The sequence below is a fragment of the Micropterus salmoides genome, unplaced genomic scaffold (genome assembly GCF_014851395.1).
Source record: "Micropterus salmoides isolate LMB-PRFRI ecotype aquatic unplaced genomic scaffold, ASM1485139v1 Ms_hic_scaffold_3020, whole genome shotgun sequence".
Classification (NCBI taxonomy): domain Eukaryota; kingdom Metazoa; phylum Chordata; class Actinopteri; order Centrarchiformes; family Centrarchidae; genus Micropterus; species Micropterus salmoides.
The window spans coordinates 27,924-39,841 of NW_024042286.1; the positions used below are offsets into that span (position 1 = coordinate 27,924).

The 11,918-nt window shown below is 40.0% G+C and overlaps 1 protein-coding gene across 1 annotated transcript; it reads right to left on the minus strand.

Moving 5' to 3' along the window:
* Window positions 1–3,540: 3,540 nt before the first annotated feature.
* LOC119883769 (collagen alpha-1(II) chain-like) lies at window positions 3,541–9,539 on the minus strand. The gene is made up of 5 exons (XM_038694398.1): window positions 9,505–9,539; window positions 8,839–8,948; window positions 8,072–8,152; window positions 5,179–5,361; window positions 3,541–4,910 (listed from the first exon to the last, which is right to left on the minus strand). The coding sequence occupies exons 2-5, from the start codon at window positions 8,944–8,946 to the stop codon at window positions 4,761–4,763; spliced, it is 522 nt and encodes a 173-aa protein (XP_038550326.1). The 5' UTR covers window positions 8,947–8,948; window positions 9,505–9,539; the 3' UTR covers window positions 3,541–4,760.
* Between the last annotated feature and the right edge of the window lie 2,379 nt (window positions 9,540–11,918).

The window sequence follows — 11,918 nt, forward strand, 5'->3', positions numbered from 1 at the left end:
AGCTAACATGTTCACATAACACAAAAAACTAAAAAGATATTGGCATAACTTTTTTGGTATTTTGCAGGTAACTTTAATTTTATTGGAGCTGTTTTTAATTCTTCTAAAAAAACATCCTTTAAAGACCTGCATAATTTAAACCCCTGTAAATGTTCTTTTGGAATTGGAAAGTAATGTACACTGAACAAAATTATAAAAGGAACACTTTTTTGCCTCCATTCATCATGAGCTGAACTCAAAGGGCCTATTTCTTATTATATTGTATTAATATTGTTCACAAATTCATCAAAATCTGTGTTAGTGAGCACTTCTTTGCCGAGATAATCCATCCACCTCACAGGTGTGGCATATCAAGATGCTGATCAGACAGCATGGGTATAGCACAGGTGTGCCTTAGGCTGGCCACAATAAAAGGCAACTTGAAAATGTGCAGTTCCATCACACAGCACAATGCCACAGATGTCACAAGTTTTCAGGGAGCGTGCAGTTGGCACGCTGACTGCAGGAATGTCCACCAGAGCTGTTGCCCGTGAATTGAATGTTCATAAGCCGTCTCCAAAGGCGTTCCAGAGAATTTGGAAGTACATCCAACCGGCCTCACAACCGCAGACCACATAACACCAGCCCAGGATCTCCACATCCAGCATCTTCACCTCCAAGATCATCTGAGTCCAGCCACCCGGACAGCTGCTGCAACAACCGTTTTGCATAACCAAAGAATTTCTGCACAAACTGTCAGGAACCGTCTCAGGGAAGCTCATCTGCATGCTCGCCGTCCTCATTGGGGTCTCGACCTGACTGCAACTTCGCACAGCCATTGAAGAGGAGTGGACCAACATTCCAAAGGCCACAATCAACAACATGATCAATATGCGAAGGAGATGTGTTGCACTGCGTGAGGCAAAGGGTGGTCACACCAGATACTGACTGGTCCACCCCCCCCCCCCACGCCCCGCCCCCGCCCCGCCCCCGCCCATACAGTGAAACTGCACATTTTCGAGTGGCCTTTTATTGTGACCAGCCTAAGGCACACCTGTGCAATCCCCGTGCTGTCTGATCAGCATCATGACATCTGTGAGGTGGATGGATTATGTCGGCAAAAGGAGAAGTGCTCACTAACACAGATTTTGACAGATTTGTGAACAAAATTTGAGAGAAATAGGCCTTTTGTGTACATAGAGAAAGTCTTAGATCTTTGAGTTCAGCTCATGATGAATGGGGGCAAAAACAAAAGTGTTGCGTTTATAATTTTGTTATAGCCTAGCTGAACTGTATTCTTGCGCTTTAAACACATTTTAAAATGTATGTTCAACTCTACGTTACACTAGCAATTAACTGGAATTAATAAATTGAAAAGGAAGCACTTGAACATTGTCTACATACTTACATAATTTATTCCAGGTACCTTTAGATAAATTTAGTATCTGTTCCTTTCCTGAAAATTATAGGAAACGATGTCACCATAAAAATTACCCCCCCACCAAAAAAACCTCACTATATAACAAAATGCAAAGGGATTTCAAATTCACCACATTATATTATTTAACTAACATGATTGAAAGGCAAAATAATAAAGAATTACATTAACTGTTACTTAGCCTACATTAAAACAGTAGCTTCCCCAACATTTGCACCTTTTGCTACAACTTAACTACATTACTACTGCTGCAACATCAGCTGCTTTTACTGCGACTATTACTTCTACTGTAGTTAATGCTACTGCTAACACTGCTCCTACTGTAACTATTTTGCTGTCAAGGCTACTGGCACTGCTATTACAAACTGTAGCCTACTGCTGTTACTGCTGCTGCTGATTCAGTATTAGAAGGTATGTATACATAATCGACGAGTATTGTGCCGTTGTACTGGCTGTGCCAGTGGGTGCTGTTCTGATCTTCCCACCTTCCTTTTATAGTACCTGGCCTTGTGGCAAAAGTATAGTCGATGGGGCAGTTGGAGCACAGGATGTAGTCTGGGTCTGTGAGAGAGCAAGCACACTGGATTGAAGAGAGGCACAGTGATGAGAACTGTTGAACAGGAGAGGGAAGGGGGTTGGAGGAGAAACAAATGTAGATAAGGGTGTTGCGCCAGCATCAAGTCAAAATTTACTTTTGTCTAATAATTTGATTTGTGACCAAATAATTGCAAAACTAATGATAAAATACACTGAGTCAACAATTAGTTATGTTTTTTTTAATTCAGCTGACACATTGAATGAGCTGATGGAGGGATCACACAAGACAGATGTCCAGCATTTCATATTTTTTTAAATGATAATTTTACAAAACAAGTAAAGAAACAATGATCAGTCTCAGCCAGCTAAGGCAATCATATAGAATGATGCTATAACAAACCTAAATACACAATAGAACACTGAATATTGAACACCAGGCCAGAATTGCAAATCAGTGGATGCTTACACTTTAATCCAATTCTAGTTGAGATAAAGATTAAATACACTTCTTCCCTGTTGTATAGCAGTGGCCCTTGGTTCTCCACAGCTGAGAATTTGGTATAAGCAAGAAAATTAAGTTTTTGGTGTTTTCCAGCTGCAGAGCTGCTGTTTTGGCTGAGCTGGTAGACTACACTCTCACCACAACCTCCCCGAGATCTCATTCCAGTGATTCCTCTACTCCCTGCACGATCACTCACTACTGACCGCCTCCGGGACAAACACCAAATCCCGATTCTGCTGAGAAGCTACAAGGCTTGCTTCTTTCCTCTGGACCCAAGCACCTCAGATTAAATGAAGCAGAAATTCAGGCCGACAGCAATTACTCCATGCTAAGTGGGTGGTAATAGGTACTCTTCTTTTTCACCAGGAAGCTTTGCAGGATACTGCAGGGCAATGCTCTTGCACTTATGCATGAACTTTACAGTACAGTGAAAGAAATTACAGTATTGTTTTGGAAGGAAATAGGTGGATCTGTAAACTCTGGCTGCTTAACTTCAGTCTTTAGTTTACACGAGAATAACAAAAAAAAAAGAGAGAATCTCTTAAACACAGTTTCTATTGTTAAAACAGTAAATAATCTAATGTAAACCTGCTGGACTGCTGTGTAGGAGAATGAACTCTAATGAAAATGTGGTAAACTCTCAAACACTGTCAGGACAAAATTAATTAAAGCAACAGCTAGGTTTTTATCACAGACCATGGAAATTGTATCTTGATAATCAGACTGTATTTATTTACCAGTTTGTGATAGCAGATTGTAGTTTGGAAGGCAAGGAATACTTCCCCAATATTTTTCCCAGTCTCAAATTAGATGTGTTGATTAGTCTTTTAATGCAATTCTAACAAATTGTTAAATTTAATTTGTCTTTCCCATGATTTGACGCCATTTGTGACTGGTTGTTGCTGCCTGTGGCTATTTCAAAAATATGCTGCTTAATGTATTGTTTTTTTAAAGCCTAATGATGATGAAAGATCTATGACTGAAACTTCTTTAACATTTTTTGATGACAGTGTGCAGGAGTTCACCATTTTAAAGGATAAGGCTGGCATTATTATATTGTGAGCAAAACCAACAAGCTTTAGCCCGACTCTTAACACTTTCCCGTTTCTATAACTGTCTGTGGCACTCATTCCCAATCCCATCACTTCCTTCTGAAAATGTAAATCTTTAAAAACAGCTCATAATACATAACTTTTTTTTTTTAAAGGCTCAGTAATTTCCCAAAACAGCTGGCCACTGTCGTTTTTAGCAAACATTCCTCAAACAGGAGTAAATAAAGCATTTGTTGTGGACTATTTTCAGATGCAGATTAATACGTTTAGAGTTTTTCCGGCAGCATTTCCGGTTTATGTAGGTCAAAATAAACTACACCATTTGTGTTCATGATAATGAGTTCACCTAGGTGGCTTTGAGATGGAGCTCTATGGCACAGAGGAATACAATATATCAGGCTTTGGCTACACAGACTAAACTTTTTCAGTGTTGGTTTTGGTCTTTCATTTCTAACATTTCTTTAAGTTTGAATGCGATACTCCAGAACTGATCAGCATACTGTGACAACAGCTGCTTCAGCGCCCATGTGTACATCATTAATGTATCATACCTGAGACGTAAGAAAAAACCCAACATAGATTATATGAAACTGCAAAAATAATAAACAATGTTTTGTTTGATCTTGCTGTTGGCAAAAGACAGCATCAAGTATGCATAAAACAGGATGACTGCCCCCCTCTATTGTTTTTGGGATTAGATAAATGCTGGTCTTACAAATAAAATGTGATCGGCACCATGAGAAAAGTGACACATCTGAGTTGACTTACAGTACAAAAGTAGTGGACTTACAGTGAGAGAGTTTACTGGCCTGGTCACACACAGCCAATGGGACAACATTAGCTGTGTCCCCATGCAGAACACATTGTTAATTGTTCAGTTAGGACAGTCCGACTTTTATATACCCAACGGCCAGGCTATGACAGAAGCCCACAATACAAAACAAAAATCAAACAGAGTTATAAAGGATAAAAAAACATATATTTTTAAATTATTCAATACAAGATAAACGTCTCTGTAAACAAAATTGACTTCTCCGTGAAAAAAGCCTGGGGACACTTCTGTCCTCATAAATTCATTAAAACGGTCACTCAGCTTGAGAGATCAAATCCCCCAAAACAAGAGGAAAGGGAAGTGACATCTTTAGAAATTGGGAGAGATGTTCAAGTTGTCCTCTTGACGTCCATGATTTGAAGAGAGGTTTGTATCCTGGGCCTGTGAGGCTTCTGGGACGGCACAGCTTTCTAGCATTTCCTAGCTGAAACACACGGGTCCGACAGTGAAGCCAAACTGGTGTGTGAAGTTTCCACCTCCCATCAGTGCTACGTCTCTCAGAGGAAGCAGCTGGAGGTCTTCAAACTCAAACACAGACTCCCGAGGTCCAGAAATGGTCTCCTCTCCAGGCTGACACAAGAAATAGAATACATTTTTTAGTTTTTACATTTAATTGCTATGACTCACCTTTTTTCATATGCAATGACTGAAACTGAAAATTATGTATTTCATTCCTCTTTTTTTCCTCTATTTTTTGGATGCTTTTTTCCTAATAATAAATAATTGTTATAAAATGAACCTGCTTCAACAAGATTTTACACAGCAGCAGCATGACAGGTACTTTCTCAAGCCTTTCAAGAACACAGCGAAAAAGAAGTTTACAAAACTTTATACACACCACACAATCTTTAAGAGCTCCGAGGTAACTTTGCTTCCTTGTATCAGTGAGGAATTTGATGTCTCTGTCTGTCTGACCCAGTCTGTGTCCTGGGTGGCAGGAGTAGGTCACCTTCTGGGTGGCGGTGGTACTATGCAATCTCAGAAAACGCATCTGGACCACGTTAGCACCTGGATAGTAAAACTGATAGGAAAGGAATAAGAACGTGATGTATTTACAATGTCAGCTGGTACATAGTTACGCAACAACAATAACATTATTTAAGTCATTAAGTCATGAATCAAATCATCAGTGGTGTGACAGATAACCAGTGTTAGGGTAGTTACTCAAAAAACGTAATGGATACACATTACTAGTTACGTTTGTTTTTTTAAGTAATGCCTTACTTTACTAGATTACTCACTGCTGAAAGTAACTAGCTACACTACTAGTTACATTATTTTTGGATTACTCAGATTAGTCAGTAATTGTTCCCTCTGGTTGGATGAAGTCTGACGCTCTGCATGATCCATGATGATAGAGATTAATGTCAATAAAGCATACTGTCAATATTTTAGAGACCCCCTAAAATATCACAAATCATGCTTTTAGGTGAGCTGTTGTCTTATTAAGTGCAGCTAAGCTCCCCCTGGCTCCCCTGTAGTTCACACCCTGGGCAAGAGTCTCAAATTGTTTGTCAGACAATCTGTTCCTCCTCTGAGTCAGCACAAGACTGCCCAGGCTATAGAGCCTCACCACAGGTGCACCAGAGGGTATCGCTGTCCTTTCACGAAACAATATGAAGCAATACCTCCACCCCACGAAAGACGTCTTTGGCAGCTCTGCCATTTCTGTGTCCTCATGAACTGGCGCTGAACTCAAAAGTTGGGTCCGAAAAGTATTACGCAAACACGCATGAAAAGGGACGTTTGATTTATTTTTCTCTCCTCCCCTTATGGGGATAGTTCAACAACCAGTTTGCAAGTAACACGATGATTTTGTTATTAGTAACTGTAATGTGATTACTGAAAGTTAAACAGTAATGCGTTACATTACTGCGTTACAGAGAAAAGTAATCTGATTACAGTAATGCATTACTTTGTAACGCGTTAACCCCAACACTGCATATAACAATATTAGAAAAATAACTGTATCTTCCTTCTTCTCTGAAGTATCTCCGGTTTTGTTTGTAAGTTGTAATGTGATTTGCTTGCTATTTAGCCTGTTTTACCTCATTGTTTTGGCTTTACGGCACATTTACAGTCTTGATGTTAGTGATGAGATATTAGAATTGGTGTTTTTCATACTTGTGGATTTCTGCTGCCCCCAGGGGCGTTTCCAGGCTCTTAAAACATTGGGGGCTTAGCCCAGCCCAGAAATCTTTCATGTTTTCACATTTTTATATACAGTCTATGGTTTTCACTTGTTTTCATCCCCACCCCCTGTTGCCGCCCAAAGTACGTCTGTAAAGCAACAGTAAATGACCTCTACACAGTAACCCAAACATCTGTCCCATTTTCTGATAATAATAATAATAATCAACTAGAGGGGGTCTGGGGGGTCCTCCCCCTGAAACATTTGGGCTTTAAACACTTAATTTCCTGCATTCCATGAATTTTTTGCAACAATTTATTGAGGAAATGTCTGAGGTGACAAATCAAAATAAAATAATTTAGTGTACTATAATGCAGTAGAGTGATCATACATGCAGGCAAGCTATTTTTCAGTGGCCACGGCTCTCCTTTATTCCTTCAAGTGCCTGCTCTATGCAGGGTAGGCTATGCAGCTGACGATGAAGCTACTGCAGCTCCAGTGCCAAACAAATCAGTTATTTTCACGTATTTGGTGATTTGTTTGGCCCACAAGAAACAGCTCGAGCAAAGGGGGAGGGAGTGGGCCGATCGTTGGCCCATTTTTTAAAATCAGTTAGTCCTACATACTGTATATGCCAGATTATCAGTCCACCCCTGAGGCTACCCCCCTTTAGACTGTCTGACAGACACAGAGCCCGTCTGGGACTGTAGCCTATGAGACGAGTGCACTGATCTTCATCAGAGGAAGAAAAACGAAACTGAAAACACTTGTGATCAGACAGAAATATCAGCATAATTCTACACAAATGTTCACTTCAGCAACTCTGATAAAGTGCAGCTCACAGCCGTTTTAGAGGGAATGAAGCATCCTGGAGACAGTAAAACAGTAGTGTCTCACAGCGAGTGGGACAGAGACAGCAGGACACAGAGCGACAGGTGTCAGTGTCGCGGTCAGGTGTGATATTCTCTCATTACTGTGCGCCGACTGTTAACTGTTTGCGTTGAATGAATGGTTTTTTTTCGGTTTACAAAATACAGAAAAAACTAACAATTTGTGTGAATATGCAATTTACAAGAATCTTATATGTGCTTACACCAATCCATTCACACAAAATTACTTGCAACATTGAAGCCCAAGGCTTATATTTGCCTGTGTGTTAACACATTGAACAGACACTGACCGACAACATTTATGTTTGATTACAATTTTGCAATTCAGAAGTCGCGGACAAGCACTGAAGCTGAAGCTGTGAGCAATGCGCGCTCTCTCTCTCTCTCGTGCTCTCTCTAAATGCAGTTTCAGTAACGGTGGTGGAGTGGTCACATCAAACAAAATGTATCAATTATTGCGAGTAGCCTCCGCTCTTTGAAGACCTTAGAGAGAGGCTGCGTCATGAAGAGTATTGCATATTAGCATGGAAATATTTTGTTGCTGTTGTTGGGGGGGGCTACAGTCAAAACATCAAAATTGGCTGCCCCCAAGTGTCCAATAACATCAAGGAATGCAGTTTAAATGCATCTGCGAATATGCGATTTGAAATAACATCCAAATTAGGGGAAATGTTTTCTTTTGGTTGTTTCCCTCAGACGGATTCACTCACCTGAAACCCCTGTTCCAACCTGCTGAGCCACTGAAAAGATCCTTCTTCAGAAAAGCCTTCCATCCAGGCTTTCATGGGCAGCTGCAGGCACAGAAAAGAAGGCACACATTTGCACATCTGGATGCAAGTCTTGCTTTCATGTATGAGACCTGTGAAGGTCAATGATGTTCAGACAGCTGCTGATAAACTCTGGATTAGCATGCAGCTCAAGCATGAAGCAGAAGTAAATTGGCTACTTTAGTGATAGATGCATCCATCTCACGCTACCTGAGACCAATTCATTTTATTCTTTGGTTGAGTGAATCAATTCTTTATGTACTATTGACTCTATTAGAGTGATTATGATGATTATGATTATGATTAACAAATTATGATTTTGGCCATGGTTTGGAGGCTCTGCACGGCCGCAGCTGGATATACTTGTATACTTCGGTGATTTAGGCTAGAGGCTGAGATAGATGTTGTGTAGATGTTTTGGGCGCGGTATATTTATGGCAATTTTGTAGAGTCCTGAAAACTTGTGTTTGTGCGTGTGTATGGCAGACAGTGAATCTCAGCATAGATTTAATAACTGATCCTGTAGGAATGATGTCCAAACTACCGAAATAAGATTTTCCTTCAAGAGGACTGTGTCACAAGTTCAAGTCATCACTGCAGAAGCGTGTGCTGACTGACAATTTATCAAATTGAGATTGCGGTCGTGCAACACGACGACATGAAATTAGGTGCAATTTCCCGGCAGCTTTTCCCGGGTGATGTCTTTATACCTGAGAGTCTCGAGGATGAATGCAGGTCTGTTTTGATGCGGAGGAGAAGCTGCAATAGGCCAGCAGAGTGTCGGCTGGGCTCCCCTGGTTGGGGTCGATGTAATACATTCCTGCAGGGGAAGGTTACCAAGAGGTCAATGAGATCTGCAGGGATGAAAGTGTTGTGCCCCACACTGACAGAAAGACCTGAGAAAAACCTGAATCACAACTACTCCTACATAGACTATTGGCTAAATGTTAAAGCGTAAAGAATTGCAGTAGACATTTTTCTTTTCTGTTTCTAGTAAATGTATTATTAGTCCTGCTTTAACTAGCAACTGCTGGTGCACCGGTGGGCACAGAGAATATGGACCCTTCACTTATATGATATTCAATAAGAATTTAAAGTGTTAGGAGTCAATTATGCATTATGTATCTATATATAGGCACACCATAAAATCTGTATTGAGGTAAATTACTTGTTTTTGGGTGTTACCATTTTAATTTTACCTTATAACAAAAAGCATTTCTCCATGTGAGCTGTTCTGATCTCTGACGTAATAAATGAATCTGGCAACTTTTGGAATTTTAGCTTTCAAAAACACACATGTAACAGAAAGGACAGTATCTAGAACTTCAGCTATTTCAGTGTGTATTTACTGTCATGACACTGTTTCGGGAACTGACCGCTGCTGTACTCAGGGTGACAGAGCCAGAGCTCCAGACAGGTGTGGCAGGATGCTCCTTACTGCCATCAGGAGGATCCACCAGCAGCCGAAGCTCGTGCTGCAGAGAATCTAGCAGAGTCTGGATCAGAGGGTAGTTGGGCTTATCGGACACATACATCAGGTCCTGCACAGGGGAATAGAGCAACAAAATTGAGGGAGAATGCACTTTGAGTGTATGTTGACTTGTACTTTCAGATGCTCTTATGATAAATGCTTTTGTAATTGTAAATAGGGTTGCCCCCTTCAATACAGAAAAATGAAGGACGCCTGCCGCAGTGGGGGCCACACCCCTCGGGGGCCCGGCAACGACAGGCCCGATGGTGTGCCAGTGGTGGCATATCATAACTTAAAACATGTTTTCAGGAAAGTATTAAGATTGATACCAGTGGACTTTGTAATAAGCTATTTGCTATTGAAATCAGTGTGAACAGATAAACGCTGTCTCTCTACATCACAACTCAACAGACTAGTGGTCTTATTGTCATAGCTGAATACACAGCTACCACAATAATAAACATAGGCCAACAATGTGTGACAGTGAGACCAGAAAATATAGGCTTTTGGAGGAACTTGTGAGATATGAACTGTGTTTCATTAATTTATTAAATCAATGTCATGTCCATAACTTATGAACTATAAATAGGCTAAAACAAATGACTTGATATGAATTGGAAAGACTTTTGCAAAGGATTTTCCATAATCATGAACGGCAGTGGACCAGAAGTAGTAGTCTTCTTTTGATTGTCAGTAAATATTTGTATTTATTTTATTTTAAATCTATAGTATTGAAGAATGCAATTCTATAGATTGGTTATGAAACAATTGTTTATATTCTTCACATTGGCACTATATTTTGATAATTAAATGTGTATTAAATAACCTTTATCGCTTATTAAATTAATGCTTATGTGTCTGACTGTATATCTCAACCTTAAAAAACAAATCATACCATAATGTAGGCATGTGCTTAATTTAGATTGTAACAGTATTTCTTAACAGATAGGCAGCACATGAAATCCAGCGTAATCAATCAGAAAATTTGTAAATTTTATTAAGTCATTACACTGCCTCGGCATGCTGTCACACGTCTGACAGGCCACTGTGCACCACACGAAACACTGGCCGACAAATTGTGAAGTTTGGCTTGATACTCATCAAGTAGGCTATTTGATTTCTCCCACTTGTCGTTGGTAGACTACTTTTGCATCCGCTTTTGTTTCAGAGGGGACGCGGGCGTTTCTGGAGCTGCTGCTGCCGTTGTTTCAACTCGACTCCCTGCCAAGAGACCCATCCTTATCTGACTCTGATTGGCCCTGAACCCGACGGTATTAATCATACCAACAATGGCAGCGAGTATTACCCAGTACGGGGTAGAAAAGGACTAGTCTTCACAGAATGCGGGTGGGATGATTTGCATGTGATGCTGCATTAAAGACAACTCGGAAATACGGGACAATTCTGTATTTTAAGGGACGGGTGGCAACCCTAATTGTAACTCATGAGTCACATGCCTTGAGTTGAGTCAACGTCATGTTCAGTGACTGTCCTGAGGGTCCTGGAACCCCAGGTGGGCCCTAAAACACAAGGGAGATTGTGGTAACAAATTTTACAAAATTACACAAATTGGGTAACACTGCAGAAAGATCAATATTATCTAGATTTTGAAAAACCTTTGTAATTCATCACAAAGTGATGTAAGAAGTCTTAATATACAAACTATACACTAACAAATATAAAAATCTTAGATTGATGGAACTACTGAGTGATGAGTCACTGAAATAAAAAGTTTATTTCTTAAGCTGTTTCACATTTTGACAATTTTCTAAAATCAATAATGTGGTGTTCAACAAGAAATTAGATTAAAACAATAACTCAAGAGAGCCAAAGAACTCTATAATTTGGAATAACTTCCTCTGAATGCTAAGCTAATGTTAGCTAAAAGCTAGTCAAGTTATAAACTAAGTAAACTGTCAGACACACAGAGTATGCACACTAGGCTAATCTCATATTTAGCTTAACTTATTTCTAGGCACTGTTAATGTAGCCATCTTTGTATAAATATATCCATTTTGGATGTACAGTACCTAGTGTATCTTAACTGCTTTATAATAATATGAAGCACATTAACCAATCAAACCTTAATTCAGAGTTTGTTTCATCCTCTGTTGTCTAACTATATTGTGAACTTACTGGGAGCCCCCTCCTGCCGGGCAGACCAGGTAACCTTGGTAGCCTTTCAAACCCTGCAGCGAGAAGAAAATGGGATAAATAAAGACTGCTGCAAAGTCCCATTACATTCTAACGCCAACTCCAAAGTGTGACAGCTTTATGATTATATGTGCCATCAACATAAACCAGAGTGATCTCACATAA